A 26,746-nucleotide genomic window follows, 5' to 3' on the forward strand; every position below is an offset into this window, starting at 1 on the left:
TTCTATGGGTCTTTCTCTCTATCAATCCATCCGTATCTGTCTTACTCCGTCCCCCTCTCTCTCCCACTCTGTCTTTTACTGGTTCCCGATCTCTCTCTCTCACTCTCCCTCCTCCTCCACCGTCTCCCTCTTCCACTCCCGTATTTCTTTCACTGTCTCTATTTCGGTTTCCTTTTTGCTCTCTGAGCAGCTGACACCCTGAATGGGCAAGAACCCCCCCCCCCCCCCCCAACACACACACACACACTCACACAAATACAAATATATAGCAGAAAGAACACGCTCATATACAGAGCATATTTGTGCGTGTGTTTTTGTCTCTGAGCGAGTGTGAGAGAGTAGAGCGTCACACACAGGAAGTGGTTGGAATTGTTATTTATATCAAGTCTCTACAACACAAACTCCCAGTTAACCCAGTAAAACAATCAGCCCCTCCGTCTTCAAAAGACACCGCACAGCACAGAACACACACACACACACAGTTTCAGACAGACCTTAATAAACTACCAAGTGACAGGTACCAACGTATTGTAGAGACAAATACCTCACATTTGATCATAGTTGGATTCATTCGAGATCAGATGCGTGTATGGGCTGTTCTGAACGGTCAGCTCCTCGTCAAAAAACCCAGTCCATTTGGTCCAATTAGAGTGGTGCTTACATTAAAGTAGAATCAGTGCCAGCAGTGAAGAAGACGTTGAAATGTACAAACAAAAAAGAATATTGTTTTCACACACATCTTTACAGAGCTCAGAGAAGGTACTTTATTGTTAATAAACAGTCAAATATGGACCCTTTTACATAAAGTGTTGATTCATTATAGCTGTCCCGGGCCCTCCTAAACAACCTCCTCTCCCTCAAACACAGACAGCATAATGGAACCACGCAGCTTTCATTTAAAATACTTTCCAAAAATCAGCAAAATACACTTTCAACACAGAATCTTTAATTTCAAAAACAAATGCACGTGCCATAAATAAATAGAGAGAGACAGAGATAGAGAAGGAGAGAAAGAGAGAGAGAGAGAGAGAGAGAGAGAGAGAGAGAGAGAGATGGCGGATAACATGTAAAAGATCATACCGTTTGTATTCTGTGTTGACTAGAATGCGTTACTCTCTACCACTGACAGATACTGTACAAAAAATTGAAGACGGTTGTATATTCAGTGTGTGCGTGTGTGTGCCTGGGTGTGTGTGTGTGTGTCTTTGTGCGCTTGTGTGCGTGCATTTGCGTGTGTGTGTGTGTGTGTGTGTGTTGGGGTGGAATGTGAGGGGGATGTTTAGAAAGGTGTGTGCGTGTTCTAGCACCATTGTGTCAGATCAGCAGAACAAACAGGGTTATGATGTCAGAGAAATGTGTGCTTGCCTCGTGGAAAACTGCCTTCGTTAATTCAACTTCTGACGGCGCAGAGGAACAGGGAGGTGTTCCGATGAAGCAGCCAATCAGAAGACTCAATTTGTATCTACGTGATTGTACTTTCTAGAATACATTTGAACACCTAGGGCTTGTTGGGGGATTGGATTGGGGGCCGCTGTCAACTTAAAGACCAGGTCCTGACTCCATCTAAAGACCGGGCCTAGGTCTGTTTGGGGAGCTGAACTAGAGCTTAGATTAATATCTTAGTACAATCGTTTTACTACAGTAGTTTACGCTACCTAAACATTGTGGAGGGTTATGTCCTTAAGTGAGACACTGAGTACCTGGCAAATACCCACACACTCATGTAGAACAGCATGCACACACTAACATCCACATTTGCACACAGACACTCATAAAAGCCATGCAAACACTATGCAGACACATTTCCCAAATCTAAAATGATGCGTGCTCCCATTCAAACACACACACACACACACACACACACACACACACACACACACACACACACACATACACTGACACACACCTGGCTAATACAGGCCTAGACAGAAAGGCAAGAATCAGAGAAAAAGACATATCCTAAATGAGAGAGAAAAGTAAATAAAGGCAGAGGGTATAGGGGACCTAAAAAGAAGGGAGGAGGGAGAAAGAACGAGAGCGAGAGAGCGAGCTTTCTGTCAGGTTGGGGAAACAGTGATTCATGAGGTCTATTTGTCCTGATTACTCCACAACAGCGCTTTGTCGCTATTAATCAAACACACACATTTCTCTGTTAGGGTCTGAGGGAGCATGTGTGTGTGTGTGTGTGTGTGTGTGTGTTTGAGTGTGACAGGGAGTATTTGTGTGTGTGTGTGTGTGTGTGTGTGTGTGTGTGTGTGTGTGTGTGTGTGGGTGTGTGTGGGTGTGTGCTTCTCTTGGTCAGGGGGATTGTTTGTCTGAGGGAAACGTGTGTGTGCACACACACGTTTCAGCATAAGCGTGTGTGTGTCTGCTCATATGTTTGTATGTACAGATTTCTTTGTTTGTATGTGTGTGTGTGTGTGTGTGTGTGTGTGTGTGTGTGTGTGTGTGTGTGTGTGTGTGTGTGTGTGTGTGTGTGTGTGTGTGTGTGTGTGTGTGTGTGTGTGTGTGTGTGTGTGTGTGTGTGTGTGCGCGCGCTCTCAGCGTCCCCTGAGGTTAAAATACAGGGCCAAGATGATGGTGATGAGGATGATGGCGCCCAGGATGAAGACCAGGAACCGATTCTGGATTATCCTGCAGAGAGACAAGGAGAGGGAGAAAAGAAACAGTAGTTAGACAGTCCTTTATTTTAATATAACATTGAAATCAAAAACTGAAAGTGAGCAGCAAACATATGTCCAGTTTAGTGCAATTTAGTTGAAAACATTTTAATTCCGTTTCAGTGATGAGTTCAGAGTTGACCGGTTACATTTACAGATAAATATGAATCATAAATATTTCTGTGTTAATAGACATTGCTATGTTTATGTGAAAACGTAAAGAAACCTCCAAACTGAAGAGGTTTCCACATTTAAACGTCAGATCTTGAGTTACACACATGCAGCTACACACACATAGACACTGTAAAAGTTTTATTTGCACAATGACGTGGAAAAAGTGTGTAATCCTAGGCTGGAGGTAATAACATTAGTGATGGAATCTACTATAAAACAACCAGGAGGTAGGTACACACACACGCACACACACACACACACACACACACACACACACACAGACCCACACAATTCCCTTACCCTCTGTCGGTTCTGATAAATGACAGAATTATCACATTTGCTGACATGTGGAGAGGAGAGGAGGTGGGGGAGAGAGAAGAGGGGGAGGCCAGGGGGGAGGCAGCAGAGATGACAGAAAAAAGAGGGAGGAGGGACGAGGAGAGTTAGGAGGAGGGGGGAAGAGAAGAGAGGAGAGCGAAATGAGGGAGGCAGAGGAGGAGAGGGGAAAGAGGGGAAGACAGGAGAGGAGGCCGGTGTCCACTCCTCTAAGCAGGAGATGAATGGCTGATGCTGGGACCATTTATCAAGCAGGGAGAGCTGGCTGGCTGCTCACTCACCCTGCTACCGTGCTGACCTTAACCCCGCCCTTTAATGAACGCACGCCAACCGACCAATCCCTGGCCTGGACCTCTTCGAAGGCCAAACCTCGTCAACTGTCAGGTTTGGCGGTCCAATCCACCACTCACCCAAAGCAGCACAAACTCACTGGACTCTTCCAGGGGAAACCCAGCGACACCGGACCGGGACTCCACCCAAACCCTTTACCCAGACTAAACCCCTCCTTCTCCCCCCACCCTTCCCTTTCCTTCCTCCTCTCCTTAACTCCCAGACATCCCGAGGAGTTCCAGCTAAGAAGCGAGAGTGGAAAAGGGGCGTGACACGGTGAAGCCTCCATCAAACTTAGGAGCAATTTCATTTTGGTAGAAAGCAGTGGCGCTGGCGCTTTTATCAACTCCCAGCCCGTCAAAAGGCTTCCTCAGGAATGTTGAGGACTGGGGAAGGTTCCCCAGAGGCTTTGAGGACATTCATGATGAAAGTGTGAAAGTGTCACTCGGCGAGATGTGTAACCCTACTTAGATTAGTTCCATAATGTGTAATAATAATCACCCCTTTCTAATTGGCCTTTCAGTTCTTCTTATAGGAAGGAGGTTGAAGACGATTGGCTAGAGCTAAAAGAAGAAGGGATTTTATAAGATGATGCTAGTGAGTGTAGTTATCATCTTGTGTAGCTAGCAGCCAGTGTTGCGCACCTCCAGTGTAGCTAACGACCAGTGTAGCTAGTATCTAGTGTAGCGAGCATCCAGTGTAGCTAGCATCAAGTGTAGCTGGCATCCAGGGTAGTAAGCATCCGTTGTAGCTAGCAGCCAGTATAAAAAGTATCTAGTGTAGGTAGCAGCCAATGAGCGCGCATCCTATATAGCTAGCAGCCAGTGTAGCTGCTAGCATAGCAAGCTCCGCCCTCCTATTAGCAGACATGCATTATTTAAATACATTATCTGTATTATTTATTCCCTTGTAATGCCTGGAGGAATAGCTACCACAACAACCAGTTTTTGATGAGTGTGTTTGTGTGTGTGTTTGTGTGTGTGTATGTTCGTATGTATGTCTCTGTGTTGACGTTTGTGTGCATGTGTCTATTTATGAGCGGGTATGTGCTTATGTGTGTGCATTTCTGTGTGCAAGATTTTGTGTGTGTGTTTGCGGGTTTATGGGAGGGGAAATTAATTTAACAGCCCTAGAGATGAGATCAAGTGATAAGTACATTTGGGGGATAAATAAATAATAGTAAATAAATGAATAACTGAATAAATAAATAAACAAACTGTATGCCTCACTAATGAGTGGGTTTGTGTGTGTGTGTGTTACTCTACTCTTTGTGCGAGATATATATTGTTTATATGGATTTCCGTCCTGATGTACAAGCAACAAGGTACTTCCTGGTAACCCGCCAATCAAGCTCAAGCTCGTCACATGACTTCCATCAAGGTCATCCATCCAATAATATTAGCAGCCAGGTAGCGATTGATGCAGAACACACAAACACACACCCAAACATGCACGCACACACAGCCAAGAAAGGAAAGAATCACCGGAACAGCCTTTCTGTGCTGTCGGCCAATCAAAAGACATTTAAGTACCCATAAGAGAGAGATCGAGAGAGAGCGAGAGAACGAGAGAGCGAGAGCGAGATCGAGAGAGAGAGAGAGAGAGAGAGATCGAGAGAGAGAGCGAGCGAAAGAGAGAGAGAGAGAGAGAGAGAGAGAGAGAGAGAGATCGAGAGAGAGAGAGAGAGAGAGAGATCGAGAGAGAGAAAGAGAGAGAGAGAAGGGCGGTCAGAAAAAGAGAGAGAGAAAAAAGTTACAAACATGGGTATAACTAAAGTGATTACAGTAAAGCAACGGAAACAGAGGATATAACTAGAGATAAGAGAAGGGGGCGAGGGACAGAAAAAAGGCAGGAAGAACCGAGAGAGATACAGACCGAGATGGCGCAAAAGAGATGGAAGGAGGAGAGGGAGAGAAGAGGGAGAGAGGGACGATAGAGAGATTTAGCGTAAAGGAGATTGTTTGCGTCTCTGTACAAAAGAGAGGGAGCGATAAAGAGAGGGAGAGAGAGAGCGAGAGCGAGACAGAGTCAAAGAGAGAGAAAGAGAGAGAAATAGAGAGTGAGAGAGAAAAAGAGGAAGGTTCCTCAGAGACAGATGAAAATAATGAGGACTTTTCTGTCAGGAAAGATTTACAAAATCGTACCAGTGTTATTAAAATTTAAAATCTCAGCTCTTTCCTGGTTCTCGCGGTCCCTCTACCCCTTTTCTCCTACCATCTATCCCTCTTCTTCCTTCTCTCCTCTCCTCCTCATCCCTCTCTTTCTGTCCCACTCTCTCCATATCCTGTTCCTCCTCCTCCCTCGCTCTCTCTTCCTCTCGCCCTCCCTCCCACCATGCCTTCTCTTTCTCCCTTCCTCTCTCCTCTCACCCTGCTCTCTCTCTGTCCCTCCCTCTTCCCTCTCTCCATTTCCCCTCTCTCTCTCTATCGCTGTTTTCGCCTCTTCACCAGCAGTCTTATTACAGCCCTAATGAGCACAGAGACACACCTCAGTTGTGTGTGTGTATGTGTGTGTGTGTGTGTGTCTGTGTGTGTGTGTGTGTGTGGTAGGGGTCCATCTCCCTTGTGTCAGCCTTATCAGTGGCCCACATTTCTAAGTGCCTTAAATTAACACACACACACACACACACACACACACACACACACACACACACAGTCACTCCTGCAGACCAATACAATAACAGTAAATGGCCAGAGACTCCCAGCATGCTTAAGACACTACAGCTAATGCTGGAGACGCTAAAGCTATAGCTAAGTGCCAAAGACAGTAGCACGCTATTGCTAAAGCAACTCAAACTTCATTGGTTACTAACTCATAAAAAAACATAGGAAAGTATGTGGCCTCTAATTGAAGTCCTGTTTTTTATGTTTTGTTATAGATTACAATGTAGAACAGTGGTATTCACTATTTTTTTCAGGAGAGCCGCACTGACAGGACGACGTCAACAGGAGAGCCATTTTTACCGCAAAGTATCAAAAGCTATAAATCCAGTCATAAATAAGTATGCCTGCTTAATAATATGTCCTCCCTGAAGCAGTGTTTCCCACAGAATTTTGTGAAACTGTGGAGGGAACCCGGTCCTTAGCGGGGTCCGGGGGCATGCTCCCCCGGAAGAAAATTTGGTACCTTTTAACCTGGAATGCATCAATCTGGTGCACTTTGAGAGGAAAATTAAGACTTGTGTGACTGTGTGCTATTTTCTGGAATAATGTGGAGACACTGGGTCACATAACATGAAAGCTATTGAACAATAAGTTTATAAAAATAAGTCCATCCAAAGAGCACATTCTCTCTTGTTACGCAGGAAAACCGCCAATCTGGCAACCCCGCTGTCAGCGTAGAGCCGAGCAAGTTTAAAAATATTTTCTAGACAAGGCTATATTTCCACCTTTTAATGCCGCTGTTGATTTATTTTTTAAATAATTGTTTGTATTGTTTTTTTAAATATCTGTATTCACTGCATGATCATATCACTGTATATTTTTACCGCCATGCGAGCCGCAAATAGAGGCTTGGCGAGCCGCATGTGGCTTGCGAGCCGCGCAATGAGTAATACTGATGTAGAAGATCACAAGAGTTTGACAGCCATGCTTGGGGAGGTTAGCAAATGAAGGGAGGTTAGTTAAGAAGACAAGTATTGAAAAACTGAGTTTTAGGATCACTTGCTACTGGTGAGGATAGGAACTGACTAGATTACATCCCTGGTTAGAAGGAAAGGTTCTAACTAGACATTTAGGAGACTGCATCACTGGTTTGGATAAGAACGGACTAGACCACATCACTGGTTAGGACAGAAACTGACCAGACTACATCACTGGTTAAGATAGAAATTTACTAGACTACATCACTGGTTAGGATAGGAACTGCCTAGACTACATAACTGGTTAGGACAGGAACTGACTAGAGCACGTCACTGGTTAGGACAGGAACTGACTAGACTACATCACTGGTTAGGACAGGAACTGACTAGACTACATCACTGGTTAAGACAGAAACTTACTAGACTACATCACTGGTTAGGACAGGAACTGACATTTAGGAGACTGCACCACTGGGTAGGATAGGAACTGACTTAGCAGACTACATTACTGGTTAGATTAGGAATCGACTTAGTAGACAGCAATACTGGATAGAATAGGAACTGATTACCAATAGAAACATATTTTTAGTAGACTTGAGACTTTTCTTTGGAAACTAAGAAAACGACAAACTAAAACAGTCAAACAGTGCAACAAAACTAAAAGTAAAAAGATCATGGCTTTTAAGGTATAAGGTAGTCAAACTCCAAGTTATAAAAAGGTGTACATGTCTCTCTCTCTCTCTCCCTCTGTCTTCCTGCCTCCCTCTCCATCTCTCTCTCCAGCCCCATCTCCCACCCTCCTCTTTCTCTCAGACAGCATCACAGATCTGCTGCTTCATCTATTTTTTATCGGCGGGCTTACAAGCCCGGCCAGCAGACTGGGAGAGGGAGGAGGCTGGAGCAGGAGGGAGACCATGCCCGCAACTCTTTCTGCTATTTACCCAGAACTTTCTGACGCTGGCAGTGTTAGCATACACACACACACACACACACACACACAAACTCTTCATCATCACTACGTTTACCTAGCTATTTTGGCTTGCCTCTTCACCCCCTCCTCCACAACTCCTCCTCTCCCCCCACCCACCCTTGTCACTCTCTTTCGTCCACTATCTCTCACTCCTCCCTACTTCTCTCATTTCTTTATTCTCTCTCTCTCTCTCTGTCTCTCTCTCCTTCCCCCCTCCCTCCATCCTGAGTGGTGGGAACAAGCAGTTTGTTATCATCTCATTTGGGGGCAGAATCTTGTTGTCACTACCCCCCCCCCCCCCCCCATGTAGTTTTGGAGGTGATCACAATGCTACAACACATTGTTACAAGCTGTCAATCTATAGGCTTCAGAAACACACACACTTTTTGTTGTCTGTGTATGATTCTGTGTAAGTGATTGTCAGATCACGTGATCTAAAGAAAAATATCTGTGTCTTTGTTTTAGTGTCTGGTGTGTGTGTGTGTGTGTGTGTGTGTGTTTGTGTGTGCATATCTGTGCTTTGTATAGATGCAAGTGTCTGACTGTATGTGCACAACCTGTGTGTGTGTATATGTGTGTGTTTGTGCATGTGTCTTGTGTGGGTAATAACATCCTGAAGCGAACTCTTTCTGAGGACATAGTGCTGTCCAGTGTACCGGGTTGATCTATAGTAGAGAGATGATGGTACAGTACAGCTAGTACATCTGACAGCTCTTGTTCGTAGTTCTGAAGCCATGCCATAAATGAGTAAACATGTGTTTGATGTTCAGATACAGAATACACCTGGCATCCAGACCCAGCCCAGTTCTACAGCCCCTTAACCCTCCTATCAACCCTCAGTGTAGCTGTTAGCTTAGAGATTGTACCTTAAGGTATCAGGGTAGAGATGGTACCTTAAGGTATCAGGGTAGAGATGGTACCTTAAGGTATCAGGTTAGAGATGGTACCTTAAAGTATCAGGTTCGAGAAGGTCAGGTTAAAGATTGTAAAGTTATTGTATTGGGTTGTGTTAGAGAATTTTGAAGGTTAGGTATCAGGTTAGAGGCAGTTAAGTTTAGAGGTTAGGTTAGAGATTATTAAGTTTAGGTATCAGGTCAGAGATGATTAAATTGAGGTGTTAAGGTATGTTATTAGAGATGTTTACGTTTAGGTGGCAGGTTATAGACGATTAAACAATGGCATTATGTTGCAGACAGTTAAGGTATTAGATGGTTCAGCTCAGATAAGAGTCTGGTGTAAGCAGTATACAGTATGTGGGGAAAGCACCCAGGATTGTCGGAGACAGCTGGGGATCGGGTATCTAGTCCTGGGGAGGAATAAGTTTGTAACCCAATCTGGGGAACAGTGGGTCTCCAAAACTCATGTCCATAAATTCTTCTTGTTTGTTCACTGTTGAAATAACACCACTCTTACACCCACCACTTCTGTGTTGAAGAAAGGGAGAGACGCAATCAGAGAGAGAGAGAAAAAGAGAAAGAGAAAGAGAGTGAGAGAGAGAGAGAGAGAGAGAGAGAGAGAGAGAGAGAGAGAGAGGAAGAGAGAATGAAGGATAGAGAGAGAGACACACAAATATCCGAAGTCCCTTAGCCTGGCCAAATTAACCTAAACTATCCCAAACCTAACCATTAAAGAGTTTATCTATTATGAATAAAGTTTTACTTAAACAAGGCAGCCCAGAAGGAGACAGAATAGTATAAAATACTTGTGTTTTATAAGCTAAAGTATTTCTGTGTTAGCATCTGTAAAGGGAAAGTGTCTGCGTGCGTGTGTGTTAGGTGTGTGCATATGTGAACACAGCTAATGCGCTCTTGTTATTTTATCTGTTATTAGCTGTTCTGTGAGGAGCTCCGAGGCAACAGGCCAGCAGTGTGTACAACTCAACAGCTTGCATTTCAGTCACACAAATACTGAAACAACAACTACTACAATCATGATTGCTCAGGAGTTAGTCTTAGAGTTGACTAGAAGCACAATTAACGTGCATTCTTTAGGCAATTCTTCGTTGTGAACGCAAGTGATGGCTGCAGTGAACATTGTATATATTTAGTGGACGAATACATGACAGTGTTAAAAGACAAGATTATCAAATGATCTATGATCTGAAAGGACATGCACTGAATTGAGATACATGTCATTAATGAGCAGGTAGGGGTTATTCATCTTGCTCAAGGAGGCCTACAGGCAGTCTGCGGCCAGGGAGACTCAAACCCAGTACCATTTTCCGTGGAGTAGATCATCCTAGCAACGACACTACCCGCCGCATATGGACCTATTTTTCAATAATTTATATAAATTATTAAAAATAATACAAAATCAAAAAGATCCCACCAATGGCAGAATCGAAGGCAGTCATAAAACGATCCTCCAAAGCTTTCGTTCTGGAGATCAGCTGTTTCGCCCCGTGGCTCGCTAATATGGGATTGCGATGTGCTGTTTGTTTTTTCTATTTTAAGTCAAGACGTTGCCTGGTTGTCCAGATACCAGCCCTGCGAGAGCAAACAAACACAGACTGCTAAAGTACACACCCAACCACACATTCCAACACTCGAGTTACACACAAAGTACACACGGGCCGCACCGCCCGTCCACCAGCCATGTTCTCTATTTTTTTTCAATTCTCTTCCCACTTATTTTCCTACAGATGTCCCTAAAAAGCTGTGGTTATGTCGAGTGGTCACCTGAAGATTTAGATACAAACTCTCCTTCAACAGCCTTCATCCAATCCACTGCAAACGCCTCCCGTGTTCAAATAGATTCACTCAAAAAGACTCCCAACTACACGATGAATACCGTGAATGGGGTCTTCGCAGTAATATCATAACAACCAATCATATTGAATCAAACATGAAACCAACACAAATTCAAATAATATCTATAACAGCACTCAAAGACAAAATAGACGTTTCAGAAGGACATTGTCAGAGGATGTAGCCAAGTCACATGATCTTCGCGCAATCTACAACCCGACATAATTTGCCACATTTTCTCATCCCATCAATGTCTCTCAACAAGTACTCGTCCTTTCCATTCATTTCTCCCATCCACTCTTCATTTCTGTGCACGACGCCTCAACAATGCCCTTACCTCTCGCTCGTCTGGCCAGAGGAAGAGTGTGGAGCGAGGAAGGGTTGGAATGAGAGAAAGAGTGCGCACAAAGCCAACCGTCTTTTGTCCGAGAGCAGAGAAAAGCTTTAGAAGGAATGCCAAGTGCCGTCACATTAGGATCACTTGAACCTCTCCTCGATAGACAGAGGATGAAGTCGTTGGCCATTCACCACCGCCCCCCTCCCTCGCCCCCACTCATGGCCTCGCCTGTCCTTGTCACGGCTTGGGACTGAGAAAGCGATGGCCTTCGGCAGTGAGGTAGGGACACAACAGCACCGCCGACAGAACAGGGGATTGGATGGTTCTGGCCGGCCTTCGTGTGGGCCGGTGCTCAGCTTTAAAGAGCGGTTGAACTCATTTTGGTGGAGGTGAAATGGGATAAAAGCCTTCCGTGTTATCCTGAGAGGAAACATGGAATTATTTCACAATAAAGGCCTCCCCACCGCCCTAATTATGGGATTTTTTGTGTTGCTGTCCTTTCTAAATCATGTTGGACTGCATTGTTGATCCTTGCAGGTCTGGGTGTCCCTGATGGCTTTCAGATGTTTTTTCTTTCTTTCTTTGGTACCCCTTTAATATATAAACTGTAGTATATCATCTATTCTAAAATACTCTGTTAGGTTTGTGCCCCAGTAGATTACTCAAACCCCTTCAAAAATATCAATTAGCTCACCTTGAACGCTGTCAATTAGCCCAGCCCAAGAGGATTTTTACTCTGTAAAGCTGTGTGTTCCACCTCCTGCGAGGGGCTATTTGACTCGTCTCTAAAAGAAAGAGCTGGTTTGGCTGAAAGTAAAAGTGCTTCACTCTCCCAAGGCACAGGACATGACTATAAACTGCTCCAGTTGTGGGGATATGTTTGAACATGACTGTGGTTGTGTGGTCTCCTCTTTATACATGGCACTTACTGCTTTTGAATTTGGCCGGCTAGGCAGTTTTTTTAAAATACACATAAAGAAATGACCAACACAGTCTTGGACATGGCCTAGCAGCATCTCTGTATCTGCATTCTAGCAACATGGAGATGGTCATCCCCAACAAAAACTTTACCTAACCCCGGCCTTCCTGGGCAAAACTGAGACAGTTGTGCGAGTATCTGCACATAATAGAGAATTTCCTTTCAGGGAGCAGTGCTGACTCTTTTAGTGAAACCTTGCTAAGCTTTTCTGATCGAAAACCAACTCAGCTTGAACGAGATTAGCATAAACCCATCGTGTTGTTGGAATGTATGGATAGCATTCCTACAGTGCTCGAGCATAGGGTAGTGGACCAGCCGCACTACCAAATTCTAACTGTTTCGGTATACATCTTAAGGTTATTGGTGGTTAATTATTACTATGATCTTCCGAACATATAAATATCTCAAATATCTTCAGACGGACAGACAGACAGAGACAGAGGGAGAAACTGAGAGATTGACAGATTGCAAATAGAGAGAATAGGAAAGTGAGACTGATGGGTGAGAGCCATAGACAGAAAGTAAGAGAGAGAGAAAGAAAGTGAGAGAGCTACAGTGTATGCGATAGAAAGCAGGCGAGAGAGAGAGAGAGAGAGAAAGTGTACGCAATGGATAGAAAGTAAGAGTGAGAGAGAGAGGTAGGGTAGAGAGACAAGGAGAGAGACAGAGGGAATATGAATGTAGGATATAATGTCATACCACAGCCCAACGTTTGACACGACACGCTAGGTTTTAGTCATGTAAATAATCCATGCAGGGTCATTAAATTTGCAGAGTGATTCTCCTGCTTCCTGTCTGAGTGTACGTGACGGGAGCGGGAAGGCAGAGAAAAGGTGAAACCAGAGAGACGCTTCCAGGAAAGACCGTACGCAGGACGGACGACAGATCTTCAATTTTAAAGGAAAAATGGAGGAGTAGTGGGAGGAGAGAGATTCACAGAAATTGTTAAATGAAGGAAACGTTAAGAGGGTTGTTAAGAAAATATGTTTAATAAGAAAGGGAAGTTGCTTTGAATATGGGTTAAGAGTGTCTTGTACTTTTACTGAGGCCCACATGGACACAAGGGGCTGCCTAGCCACTAGGCAAAGACGCATAGACTGCGTTTAATGGTGCCACTGCAACCAGTCAAATGGCAGCAAGGGTAGGGCCTCACATTCATCCACGCACACACACACAAACACACACACACACACACACATGTGCACATGGATGACCACGGTCTAGTCGCAAGTCAGCTGGTCAGGGACTCAAAGAACAAAAAGGCAATCCATCACCCTGATATGGACTTTTTACAGATGTGAGCGTCGCCAACGACAACAGCCTCTGTGTCAGTGCTACGGGTACCAACGCAAAAGTATAACTCGGCCTCAAGCCCTATTGCTCAAGGACACCACAGAATCCTGCTCCCCCTGAGTTGAGGATGGAACCAGCCACTCCTTTTACGGGCTAAACCCCTGCTCAAGCCTGCGAGCCGCCGCCACCGAGAATCCCCCAAGAGTTCTCTCTCTTGTACCTATTCTCCTTCCTCCATCTCCTCCTCTGGGTGGAGAGGCAGCCGGGGCTCAGAGAGTGGGTGGGAGGCCGCCACTACGGCAGGCAGCTCTGCGGTAATGCTGTTATTGACGTGCTACTCTGGCTACATTTGCTTAGCGCTAACCGAGTCCTCGATCAATAGACCAAGAGCTCTGAAGACCCTGCTAATCAGGGCCCGGGGCCCCCGAAGGGTCAACCCTTTCTCCACAACGTACCAGGAGAAAGAAAATGTGATTAATAAACACAACGGAGGGAGACGGAGAACCAGGAGGATGGAGTTAGGGAGCGGACGGAAAAGGGAACCAGGGAAAGGTGCCCCCTTGTGACGAGGCGGCGGCAGGGGATTTAATCGTGCTGTCACCCAAGCAATGGTAACTATGTACTTTGGGTACAAAAGCCGCCTGACTCTGAAAGAATAGCACATTTTTGTGTCTATTTATCTTAGTTAGTGGTGTGTAATGTATCCTCACCATCTTCTGGAATGCAGTTCCGGGCCTCAGGCCAACTGCAACTATCGCACACAATAAAATAATGTACTAACTACGCACTAACAAAGTACTAAAAGGAATTGGCGGACACAGTGTGTGACCAACTCACGTTCTCCTGGAGTCGCAGGGGAGAACACATGACGTACACATCATTTGCATATGCTTTCATCAATTACATCCGGTATTGGGTGCATTCGAGTTTTGTTATGCAGCATAACCCAACTTGTAGCAGTATGCTCCCCTAGGGCGGTCGTATTAAGAGGGAAGGCACCCACCGAGTGGTTTATAAAGGCATCACACACTCTACTTGACTGACTAGGGACCGGTGATTTAGGTTCTTTTTCCACAACTAATAATTAGTATCTAGGGTTTGCACTAACCAGCTAATGGTGTGTGTGTGTGTGTACATTTCTTTAATTATTATGGTATTGACACATGCTTGCTTTAAGTGAATTGGGGGTGTAAGCTGTATTGATGTCTAATATGGCCATGTTTAAGGGGCTAGCTGAAAGTCAGACCTTTCTACATCAGCCGTGAAAGGCGTTTAGTTAACATCAGCCTACCTGGGGGGCCGCTCTTTGTGCGTATGAGCAGAGGGACATTTCTGGTCATTGTGAGTGTTACCGCACGTGTTTCTCAGTTTATCGCCCAGCTATGTCTTCCGCAACCTTGAATAAATTGCTTGAATGCCCATTGAAGCTCCGGACCAAACTTGAGTTCTAATTGGGCTGGCCCCGTCCCAGGAACGACACCCCTGCCTTTAGGAACCACCGCTCGCGAGCATAAGTTAATTGAGGGAGATGTCCTTTTCGTTCAATTCATCCTTTCCTTTTTCATTCTCTCCCTTTTCTTCCTTCAAAACAGAGGGAACCTCCCTCTCCCTCCTGCGCTCTCTACCTCTCTCTCGCTCCCTCTCTTGCCCTGGCTGAGTGGGCGTCTGGCACAATGAGAGATGCAGATTGGTGATTCATTCGCCTGTACCCTGCAAACGGGGAGAGGGGCGGGGGGGGGGGGGGGGTCAAAGGTCAAGGAGCATCCCGGCAGCAGCGCAGGGACTGTGCAGAGGAAGTGAGCGGCGAGAGAGCCAATCCATATTTGCACAATGCATCCCTCAAGGCCTCAAGAGGATCCATAGCACTTGACTTGGATACACAAATAAATTGTTAATCACAACTTGTGCACAGGCTATTCAGGAGGGGATTTCAAGACTATCTGCTTAAGCAAGCTAGAGAGTGGTAGACAGAGAGAAATCCCCTACAACTGACCATTTAACGGTACGTAAGACAAGGTATAAGACACTTGTAAGACGAAGCAGAACTATCCACTGGGCTGAGAACACAGGAACATCAATTCCCATAGTCCACTGGGAGTGTTTGTAGTTTCAGTATTCCTAACCACAGCACCTGTGCTTTGCAGGTTATTCTCTCAGATAGCCTCCATACGTACTAGACACAGCGAGCCCACCATGGAGTGCTATGAGATGGCAATCCATAGGGGAACTGACCCTCTATTATTAATGATGTGGGTTAGGGGAGTTTTTTTTTTTTTTTCATCTCCCTCGCTCTATCCCTCTCCTCTGGACTCAGAGGCTACTGAAGAGCCCTGAGAGAGAGAGAGAGAGAGAAAGAGAGAGAGAGAGAGAGAGGGAGAGAGAGAAAGAGGTTGGTCAGAGAGAAGAGAGGGGGAACAATGGATAGAGAGGGGATAAGAGTAAAATTCAGGATGGAGAGCGAGAGAGAGATGATAGGAGTTGTGTACAGGCCATTCCTTCCTTCCTTAACTCTTTGCTTGTTTGGTAACCGTCCATTATTAAAGTTTGGGACTCAAGGCAGAGGATTCAAACTTCTGAACTTGGCTAACGACAGGCAATTGATTCACATTCTCTCCATGTTTTCCAACAGTGGAAAGGGAAAACTAATAGCAAGCGGTTGTTTCGTGATCAATTTACATAAAAGTAGAACCGAGACACAGAGTAAATATCAGATCTCCATTTTCTAGGAGAAGGAGAAAAGGCAGTATTTACACTAATGATGCGAGCTGGAGAAACCTGGTGGCTAATTAGCATATGAAACTCACATGACGCTCGCTTTCGAGCGACGACGAGAGAGAGAAAATAAATGAATAAACAACAACGACGTGGAAACAAATCACCATTGCGGCACGCAGATGGCGAGGGCCACCCATTACAACAAAACAACAAACGCGTCCAAACGCTTCAAACCCATCCCCGCCAGCCAGTGGACCCCCTTTCAACCGACGCCAAACCAGCCGCCATCTCCAGCCAACCAGGGTCCGCCGGGTCAGCACAAGGCTCCTCTGGCCTTGCTGACAAGGAGAATCCTCTAATCACCCAATGGATCCCCTCCGACTGTAGCACCACCACCACCACCAACACCACCATCGCCACCACCCGCCATCCTCCCTCGCCACCACCTGCCCGCCATCCTCCCTCGCCACCACCCGCCCGCCATCCTCCATCGCCACCACCCGCCCGGCCGCCGTCCTCCACCCTGCCCTCGCCACTGCCCGTCTCCCCACCCGATCGGGGAGGTGTTTTTCCCCCTCTCCACCAACCGCCAGCGCTGCCTGGATGTGTTAACACCGCGGCGCCGCTGATCAAACGCAGGAATACCTCCCAGGTCAGCAGAGGGCCAGCGCACGTCAGTTAACAATGCAGCATTTAAAACATCAGTCGTATGCAAAGCGGGCGCCACGCTAGGGGAGACGGGGGAGGCGGGGGAGCCAGGCGTGGAAGGGGGAGATAATGAGGGTTGCGCGGGCCGATCGGGAGGGTTGGGGGATGGGGTTGGGCGGGAGGGGGGGGAGTAGGTAGCTTTTCAACACCAACGGCTGCACTCATGACGAAACCGCTAACGAAGATGACTTAACGGGCGAACATAGGTGCTGCTGCAATGAAGGACACGAAATGGAGGCTTGTTTACCGGTGTTATAACACAACTATTCCCAGATAAAGTAAACAATAACCAATGTTTGGATCTCCTTTACGATACACGTTCACTTTGGTGTGAGCGCTGTCTTCTGTAAGTCGAAAACCAGGAGTTGCAAGGCCACACACGGAGAAAAGGTCTTGAACTGCACGCGCTCAAGCTCAGAAACCGGTTTGACTTTCACTGAGCCAACGCATTCTGGCATGAGCTAAAGGTCTCCAACATAACAACAACAACCTAGATTCCAAGGAAACAAAAGACAAACAGCGATCACCGGGAACGCACTGCCACTGCATGCCGACAGAAACGCAGAACGACGGCTCTTACAGCCGAGAGGAGAAGGGGCAGGAGGCAGTTCTGGAGCTAGCTCCCCTTTCTCCCCTTTCTATTTCCCTCTCTCCCCTCCATCCCTCCCTGCCTCTCTCCCTCTCTCTCCCTCTCTCGCCTTCCCCTCTCCCCTCTGCTTGGTTAACCGGCTGACCTGCAGTCAAAGAAGTCTTTGTGCGTGTACGTTGGCGGTCGGCCAATCAGATCGGCTGGTCCGTCCGCTGACTGGCTGTGTAAGATGGCGCCCTGGTATGCCGTCGGCGGCTGAGGACCGCAGAGCGACCGGACCGCCAGGCAGACGGGCTGCGTGCCGAGGCAGGGGGGCAGGAAGGGAGGGAGGGGTATGTGTGTCCCAGACGATGCCCGACAGAAATATTACCTGCCTGGCTGACGGCCAGACTCACCACTGCTAATGGAGCCGCGAGTTGTTTACCTGTTGTAAGACGGGCGCACAGCAGCATCGAGCAGACGCACACACTCGCACACACAGCCACACACACACACACGCGCGCGCTGGCTGCAAAGTCAAAACACACTCCGCTGCCATACAACTAAGAGAGAACAATATTATTTACGTGTGTCTGTGTCTTTGTGTGTGAGAGAGACAGTGTGTGAGAGAGAGAGACAGTGTGTGAGAGAGAGAGACAGTGTGAGAGAAAGAGAGACAGTGTGAGAGGAGAGAGAGAGACAGTGTGAGAGGAGAGAGAAAGAGCGAGAGCGAGAGCGAGAGTGAGAGAGAGAGAGAGAGAGAGAGAGAGCCAGCACCTTACAGTGAATTCTGAGACACATCACTAAGGACCAGGTCGGTGTTATAAGGACTACTGCTCAAGTAGGGAGTCTAATGATACCTGGGATCGAACTCAGAACCAGAATTTGGGTAGAGAATCAGAGCCCCTAGCCCCCCTACTATCCAGCCTGGAAACACATTTCTATGCGTTTGTATTACTCCTACTATTGACAGTGTGTTGTCGAAAGGCAGATAGACGTTTTATTCCTAAGCCTGCGGAAAATCTACTAAGCAACACAATCGTTTGATATTCAAATTAAAACCAACTCAGATCCAATGTGGGTCACCCATCCAGGTGAAACAGACAAACAGCAGGAGAATGGGGCGGGGCAAACAGAAGTCATGGGACCAGTTTGTGGTGCCCAGGGTCGTAGGGCATTTAAGTTGTCAACAGTACGTTCGATGCTAGTGTGGTTGTAAATTAAAAAGAGCGCGCTAATTAGCACGCTCAAAGGTTCCCATGACCAGAGGTTCAAGCGTAGGAGATCGCAGGACAGCATCACAACGGAATGGACCAACCAAAGGAGAGAACCACGGCTTGCCCCTCCAGAGTTCAGTGGAACAAGGTCGAGAAAGAGAGAGACAGGGAGAGACAGAGAGAGAGAGAGAGAGAGAGGGAGAGAGAGACAGAAAGAGCGAGACAGAGTGTGAGAAAGGGATGGAGAAGAGAGGGAGAGAGCCCTGGGCTAGTGCTACAGAAACTTCTGCCAGCAGGAAATGATGACACATCTTCACACTCAGTTTTCCTAGAACCTGATTATCCTGCTGACAGAGAGATATAAGGAGGGGAGGGGGTAGAGCGAGAGAGAGAGAGAGAGAGAGAGAGAGAGAGAGAGAAAGAGAGCGAGAGAAAAAAAAAGTGAGTCTGTTCAAGGAGGGTAAAAGAAAGAGATGTGTGTGTGTGTGCATTATTATAAATGAGGATCCGTGCTGTCTTTGTGACACTTGATCTGATTGGCTTTTGCAGAGTGACACACCAGCCATGCCGCCTGAAACATGTTGTGTGATTGGTTGGATTAGTTTCGAGCTGTAGAGGGAGTTGCGTTGCGAATATTTGGACTTCAAATAAACAGATTTGATTTTGTCTTAGTATTTGGCATCGACTTCCCTCAACAGGAGAATAATATGAGATAACAAGGTAAAATTGTCCGTTTTCATTCCATGGTTTCTTGAACATTCTTTCTTCAGAGGTTGAGCCCTTTTAAGAATTAAATAAATAAAAGACGAGTGTTTTATCGCTTTCAGCTGAGCCCTGATATCAAAGTGCTGACTCCTCAGGAGGGGGTCCCAGACCTCAAACAGCCTCGCTGTCAAGCAAAATAACCCTACTTTCTCCTATAGCTACCCTACTCCACCTGCCTCAGCCTGCTCTCCATCTCCCTCACTCCTTTCTCCTCTCCACACCTCCACCCTGCTCTACTCCTCCCCCCTCCTCTCCTCTCTCCTCTACACACCTCCACCCTGCTCTACTCCTCCCCCCTCCTCTCCTCTCTCCTCTCCACACCTCCACCCTGCTCTACTCCTCCCCCCTCCTCTCCTCTCTCCTCTCCACACCTCCACCCTGCTCTACTCCTCCCCCCTCCTCTCCTCTCTCCTCTCCCCCACCTCCACCCTGCTCTACTCCTCACCCCTCCTCTCCTCTCTCCTCTCCCCCACCTCCACCCTGCTCTACTCCTCCCCCCTCCTCTCCTCTCTCCTCTCCCCCACCTCCACCCTGCTCTACTCCTCCCCCCTCCTCTCCTCTCTCCTCTCCCCCACCTCCACCCTGCTCTCCTCCTTCCCCCTCCTCTCCTCTCCCCCATCTTCACCCTCCTCTCACCTGTTATCCCGTCTTTTAACCTTGTAGCCTCCCCTCCTCCTCCTCCTCATCCTCTCCACCCTCTTACTCCTCCTCTCCTAACCACCTCCTCTGCAGCCTGCATCCCTCCCTCGCCCTTAGGTTGAGTGAGGATCCCGTTGCAAGCAGGGAGAGAGAGAAAGAGAAAGAGCGCGAGAGAGAGAGATGAAGAGCGAGAGAGTGAGAGAGCAAGAGAGACAGGAGAGAGAGAGAGAGAGAGAGTCAGGTTTAGCGGTTGGGGCTTGATGAAAAACCTTTGTCTTCTCCTGAGGCTGTGGTGTGACTGACCCCCTGTCTATCAGCCATGGAGGCCAGCTTGGACTCTGTTGTGAAACAGGGAGGTTGATCCAGCCGGGGTGGCGGGCGGCCGACCCCCTTAACTCTCCACAGAGGAGAGGGTAGGGGGGCGCGCAGGCGGGCTCCGCTGTGGCGGTGGGAGCATGGGGCGGACTTCACGGCTTCGCCTATTCCGGTCGGCCGGTCGCGGTGGCGTGTAAAATGAGAGGGAACCCAATGTTTTGGGAAATCTAATTTGAGGCCTCTGTTTGTTTTTTCCTGGCCCTCTGTTGCAATGCTGGGAGGCCTAATCCCTAGTCTCTCTCTCTCCCTGTATGTCTCTCTCTCTCTTTGACAACAGGAATGTCAAGCGACCACATCCAACAATAAACCCTGCAGCTCCAGCGGCCATCGAGGACAAGGAGCTCCACAGAACCAATAGACTCTCAGACTCTCTCCCCCTCTACACCATCTCTCCCTACCTCACTCTACCGGTCCATCTCTCTCCCTCGGCCTGTCTCCCTCTTTCGCCCCCCCCCCCCCCCCCCCCATTCTCCCTCGTCCTGTCCGTCCCGCCATTTCTGGCCGAGTCAATCCCTCTGTCCATCTAGAGCTGAAATTAATTGCAAGGTCGTCAAGGTTCCCGTGTCACAGGAACATATGCTCGGGCCGTGCATACGCTCAGACCTCCTCCGAACCCCGCAGATACCAGCAGCCATCTTCTACCGGCTAATCGCGACTAGCTTCCCTGTGGGAGCAGCGAGAGAGAGATAGAGAGAGACAGAGGGAGGGGAAGTGAGGGGGAGCGGATAATTAATCCTCGTTAGGAGAAGTAAACGACATTCGTTAGCAGGGAAGGGAGCCAAGTATCTTTATAAACACGGGGATGGTCTTTTTAGCGTGGCGGAGGAATCCGCTCCAGGACAGAGGGGGTGCCTCATGCATCTCTCTTCCCCGCGCCGAGCCCCCAAGCCCGGGAACAATTAGTCCCGGCCAACAGATGGGGGGGAGAACAGGAAGGCGCTCCTTGGTATGCTGCTGTTCATTTGCAACATGCACAAGTGCACAAACACGCGGACGGAAATATACAAACTAATACCGGTACACACACACACACACGGATGCCTCCGTATACACGCATAAACACAGGAACATGCTTTGCATGTGCACGCACAGACCTACATATTGAGGCATACTGAAACACATTGTGTCTGATGAATTTTATCTTACTCAAAACAACACGTCAACACAAACCAGACTAAGCAGAGCTGAGTTGATTAATCCAACATTATGTTGAATCATCATCTCAATTAATATCAACCGATGAATGGAGACAAGTACCAGGGGAGACTCAGTAGTCAATTACATCATTTGAACTATTTTTCATAATGGCTGACCCTGAGGTGACCTTTTTTAGCACGGGAGTCAACACTAAGCTCTAACGTAGCAAAGGAGACAGTGAGCAACGCTCACTAAACTGAAGATACTGCTGGACTGATTACAAAGATTCGGCTTTTGATCGTTTAGGCAGTAAACAAACCCTAGTTTATACTGTGAAACCACCAAGGATTAGAGGCCCAACGCGCAAAACTATCCCATAATAACCAACATTACAAAGTATTAGCAAATCTTTGGATTTTCCTTCCAGATCTGTCTAGTGTCATCATATAGGAGTTTTCTGACTCCTATTTGTATATTAGGAGTCAAATGCTCTTTACCAAACGTATTCACACATTTGGCGAATCACAAAAGAGACAGATGCACAAAAGGGATGGATATAAAGATTCTTGTCTCTATGATGAAGACCAGTGTAGCGGCCTGCTGTTGCATTACAGAGCGTTAATTGTGCGTCGTCGAGGGTTTTGCTTCACAATAGGGAGGTCCCCTTTGTGATTTACTGCTGGGGAGTTACAAGTCACTAAGGCGGACAAGTCAGCTGTAAACAATAGATTAGAAAATTAATGACCACTCTATGCACTGTAGATGCATAGTTATTAGTTTGAGGCAGGAAGGCCGACAGATTCATATGTGGATATGGTATATAGGTTGAGAACAGGTCATTTTAGCCCAGTTAATCCAGGAGTTCACCTGGCATAAAGCTACATGTAGGATAATTCGGCTTCACTGTAGTTCACCTGTATTACAGTTATTTTGTTTCGGTGTCAATGGACATGAAGGGCTAAAGCTCCTTCATGAGCACTATCCGTATAATTAACAGGATGAGGATGCTAGGATCTGGTGAAGATAACCATTATTTATATGCTTAGAGTGCACTTTTTTTTTACGATTTTTAATGTACCCGAGGTTAAGAAGAGAGACGTTTGCTTGCAGATGTACTGATGTAAGCTCAAACTGGCACTATCTATAACTTTCTCACCGCAGCCTCCTCATTTCTGTTCAAAATGTAGATTTCTCTCCATGGACCAAATAGATTTAGGGTATAAAACTCCATGGGGTGATTGATTCGTGGGCGGATGGCTTCCTTCCGTTAGAAACAACATTTTGTACAATAGCGAACACCGCAGTGCAAAAACGTACAAATAACTTAAATAAAAAAATAAAGCGATGGAAAAGTACTGAATATCGTGATACAGCAGCAAAGGCTTGATGCACCATAACTTGACAGACTATATCACCGTCCCTCCAACTTAGTGATTTAACATCATAGGGATGAATATCAATGGGAAAGCTTTAGTAGGTTAAGGCTAATGTCCTTGTTTGACACTGTAGCCTTCCTTCTCCGATATCATCCGGTCCCCTGTCCCTGGTGACTGGGGGAAGTGTTGGGGTTGGTCCACTCTTTGTCCCTCCATAACCAGGGGAACCTGACACGTCAGTCATGCTACCCGTTACCTGACTTTGTCCCGCCATGTACAATGACTCAAGTTATAGGTCCTTGGGGAACCCCGGCCACAAAAACAGGAGTGACGTTCGCATTTAACGAGACACATCCCACCCGGTCTCAGCTAGCCTCTCCCAATGAGACCCCAACCCTCAGGGCGTCCCTGCCAGGGTGGGTATCCCCCCATCCAGGCCCTCTTAACCCCCTGTCCTGTGTTTTCCGGGGTTGGGTGACAGAGGGGAGCGTCGCTGGGTGACCCCGGGGCCGCCTGGTGAGGACCGAAACAGCTCCTTCTCCAACGGATTGGGTTACGGATCCTGGTGACTACAATGGGTTGGAACAAAAAGAGGAGCGTCCTCCTAGTCAAGGCTGAACCTAAACCCGGCCTCCCAGCTCTCACCACAAAGACAGAAACACCCCAGGGGTCGTGGAGGTAAGTGAACTTGATCGGCGATTGTCTTGAGACGTCTGCCTAGAAGGCGTTACTCTCTCAGTGACAGGCAGGGCCAGGTGCCAGGAGCCAAAGAAGGAGTAAAGACGGACTCCTGTCTGGGTCCCATGTCACATTCAAACTGGTACTGAATTCCTTTGTTGTCACAAACTTTACTAAGACACATTCCATTCCTGGAACATTCCTGCGGTTTAACAGTAGAACGGGTTTGACCTTTCCATCCTTTCCTGGATCATCCCCTGCTAGGCAGACCTCCTTCTTCGGATGGTCCGGCTCGCAGCACTTCTGCAACCTTTCTCCCTCTCATCCCTCCCTCCCTCTCTCTCTCTCTCTCTCCTCCCCACTCTCATCCCATCAACCCCCCTCCAGAATCGATCAGCTTATCAGCCGAGATCAAAGCCGCACTCGACGGCGGTGCATTTTAACCTGCGCCGTGGTCCTCCCACATTGTGTCTAAATATTAATGGTGATAAAGGCTACACCACCCATCTCTGTGTCAGCCAATTACATCCCCCATCGATCCCCTCTGCCCTCTGCTCCAATTAGAACCCAGCGCTCGTAATGCGTCCCTGCACATCAAAGGGAGGCCGCCATTGATTCGGTAGTGGATCTTAACTTTTACCGGAGAGCCAAGGGTGGGAGGAGGGCTCTGTGTTTAGGGAGGGAGGGGGGAGGGTTTGGGAGGCAATATTCTGACTGGAGCGCAGAGGAAAATCATTTTCTCCAGAAGAACAGGAAGGCACGTGGCGCAGCGGGGTCGGCACTCTAAAGGGCCGTCGATAATACCGGGCGGTATGGCCGGGTTAATCAGAGCACCGCCTCCACGGGCCGCCACCGCTGCAGCCAAAATATTAATTCACGTAATGGTCTGACACATGCGGTCAAAGTACACCCTGACACCTATTATGAGCAAGTCATAAATCGATACTTGGATACTTAGCGCTGCTTCTTTAGTTATTCGTGGATACCACCAATTTCACCTTGCGTTAAATCGGTCGCTAAAAAGGAAATAACTGCAATCGGAGAGAAAACTTTGGTACGACCAAAGATTAGGAGAAGAATTCCCTGAGAAGTTATGGAGAGCAGTTGTGATAGGGTACAAGTTGTAGGGAGAAGGAGAGAGGGAGAGAGAGAGATAACCAGTCCACCACTTCCAAGTTGCCTCCCACAGCTCCCATGCCTTAAGGCCAAATCCAGCGGTTTGGTGGTTGACCTTTTAGACACTATAAAGTTTGAGGCTAAGGGAATACTTTTCACCACCTCAAGAGTGCAGAACACATGACTCTCACACACTGTGGGAACACACACACACACAGACACACAAACACACGTAGAAACAAAAGGAGCGCACAGCCAGACCTGCAGAGTGAACACACACAGCTACACATTATCATGAGCCTCTATCAGAGACTTGTTCAGACCATTCCGCCGCTGACACCATTCTTCCACACGAGCCGGTTGTGGAGCGCTATGGGTCCTGATTGCTCCGATAGTCCTGGTCTAGGCCGGGGGACCTCATAGCGGTCTTTGTTCATACGGAGCGGAGGAAGACCCGTCCGCCAGCTTACAATGGCACTCTTTATGGCGTGATAATACACTGAAACATTGTGGAAGCAGGAACGCACACCCAATGGTTTTCATGTTGTGTACAATCAACTTGCCTGGCCGTGGCTGAGCTAGGGGCATTCATTAAATGGTCAATGGATTAAGAGATATACGACCAGTTTGTCGCCTTTTAATGTCCAGTCATTGAGTGAATGCTGGTATCTAAAGCGCCTTACAGCGACTATATGTTACTTGTCGGTAGCAGCAGAAAGGGGTCAGGGCACCTTGATGCCTGCAGGCACACTGTGGATATCCGGGATCGAACACAGAACCATTCAGCTTGGAGTCGGACACCTTCTACTATATTATCCTGTCCTTGAACAGGACACAAGACGCAATGGATTAAAGAAAATAAGACGTTATTGCTAAAATCAACGGCTAATACAATTGAAGTTTGAGTTTTGATGCTTATAACTTTGGCATTATGAAAGAATTGTGAATTTGTCATTTACTTGCTGGTGATGTAGTTCAAGGCTAGGGTGGAAGAATGACAGAATAGCAGTTCATGTTTTAATAACTATAGCGTATAAAACATATTGTGAGGATTATAATAAGAAAATCCCTTTATTCTAACATTTAAACTACCCTCACGAGAACAGTAAGTCAGGACTCAAGATGTTTCTGTCTACGTATAAAATACCATTTTATCGTATTCCAGACACCAAAACCATTTAAAAAAAGTCTGTCATCTAAAAAAAGCCTTGGACGGTATGATTACAAGGATGACGGTTATTATACTGATAGTATTTATTTGTTTGTTGTGTGGTCAGTCTGTCCTGCGCTCCGTCTGGCTGTGGCGGCCCTCAACCTGGTGCGCTCCACTCTCACACAACTCTTACCCAACGCTGTGATTACAGACCCGGTGTTTAGAACCAGTGTTTAGAAAGATGCTAAGGTCGTCCTGAAAGGGCCCAACAGGGCAGCGGAGCAGTCTGGGCCGGGTGCAGTGTGCTGGTTAGGGTGCCAAATGTTCCGGGTTCAAACCCCAATGTCCGCTGCCTACCTTGTCGCCATCCTTGAGCAAGGGTTACCAAACCCCCGCTACCTTCCCTTTAATGACATGTACTGACTCACAGTACGTTGCTTTGGTTAAAAAGCTCCGCGAAAGACTTCCAAGTAAAAACAAATAGTCCTACTTTGACATGGGACGGCTGTGAATCAACCTGGTCTAGAACACCACTTTTTCCCTCTGACCTGTGGACTGGAGACAACCCAGCGCAGACAAAGGTGTCAGTATGAGCCAGAGCCCGGGAGGACCTGGGTGGTGAGCCAAACTTTTTCTTTGAGGCGAGCAGAGCTGCTTGGCGCTTCACATGTGGGTGTGATACTCTGCAGTGTTCAGGTGGACTGAAGGGTGCTGGTGTGTGTGTGTGTGTGTGTGTGTGTGTGTGTGTGTGTGTTTGTGTGGGGGGGAGGTGGGGGGAAAAGTGACACTGGGATGCGAGACACAAGTGTCCTCACAACTTCCTGTCGTCTTCTAAGTCATGTTCACTCTGGCGCCTTGGGGTTTGAGGGGCTAAGGGGGCTACATGTTGGCAG

At 47.3% G+C, this 26,746-nt stretch overlaps 1 protein-coding gene across 2 annotated transcripts in view; it reads right to left on the bottom strand.

The window, feature by feature from the left end:
* Window positions 1-696: 696 nt before the first annotated feature.
* The window catches only part of vti1a (vesicle transport through interaction with t-SNAREs 1A), a 115,186-nt gene continuing 89,136 nt past the window's right edge, over window positions 697-26,746 (bottom strand). Inside the window, exon 8 of one of the 2 annotated variants that reach the window (XM_079756552.1) lies at window positions 697-2,634. In XM_079756552.1, coding sequence (XP_079612678.1) covers window positions 2,541-2,634 — 94 coding nt within the window. In that variant the 3' untranslated portion in view covers window positions 697-2,540. The remainder of the gene's footprint in view (window positions 2,635-26,746) is intronic. The other variant, XM_079756553.1, reaches the window with a different exon arrangement.

The sequence above is a fragment of the Pollachius pollachius genome (genome assembly GCF_949987615.1).
Source record: "Pollachius pollachius genome assembly, chromosome: 19".
In the NCBI taxonomy this organism is placed as follows: domain Eukaryota; kingdom Metazoa; phylum Chordata; class Actinopteri; order Gadiformes; family Gadidae; genus Pollachius; species Pollachius pollachius.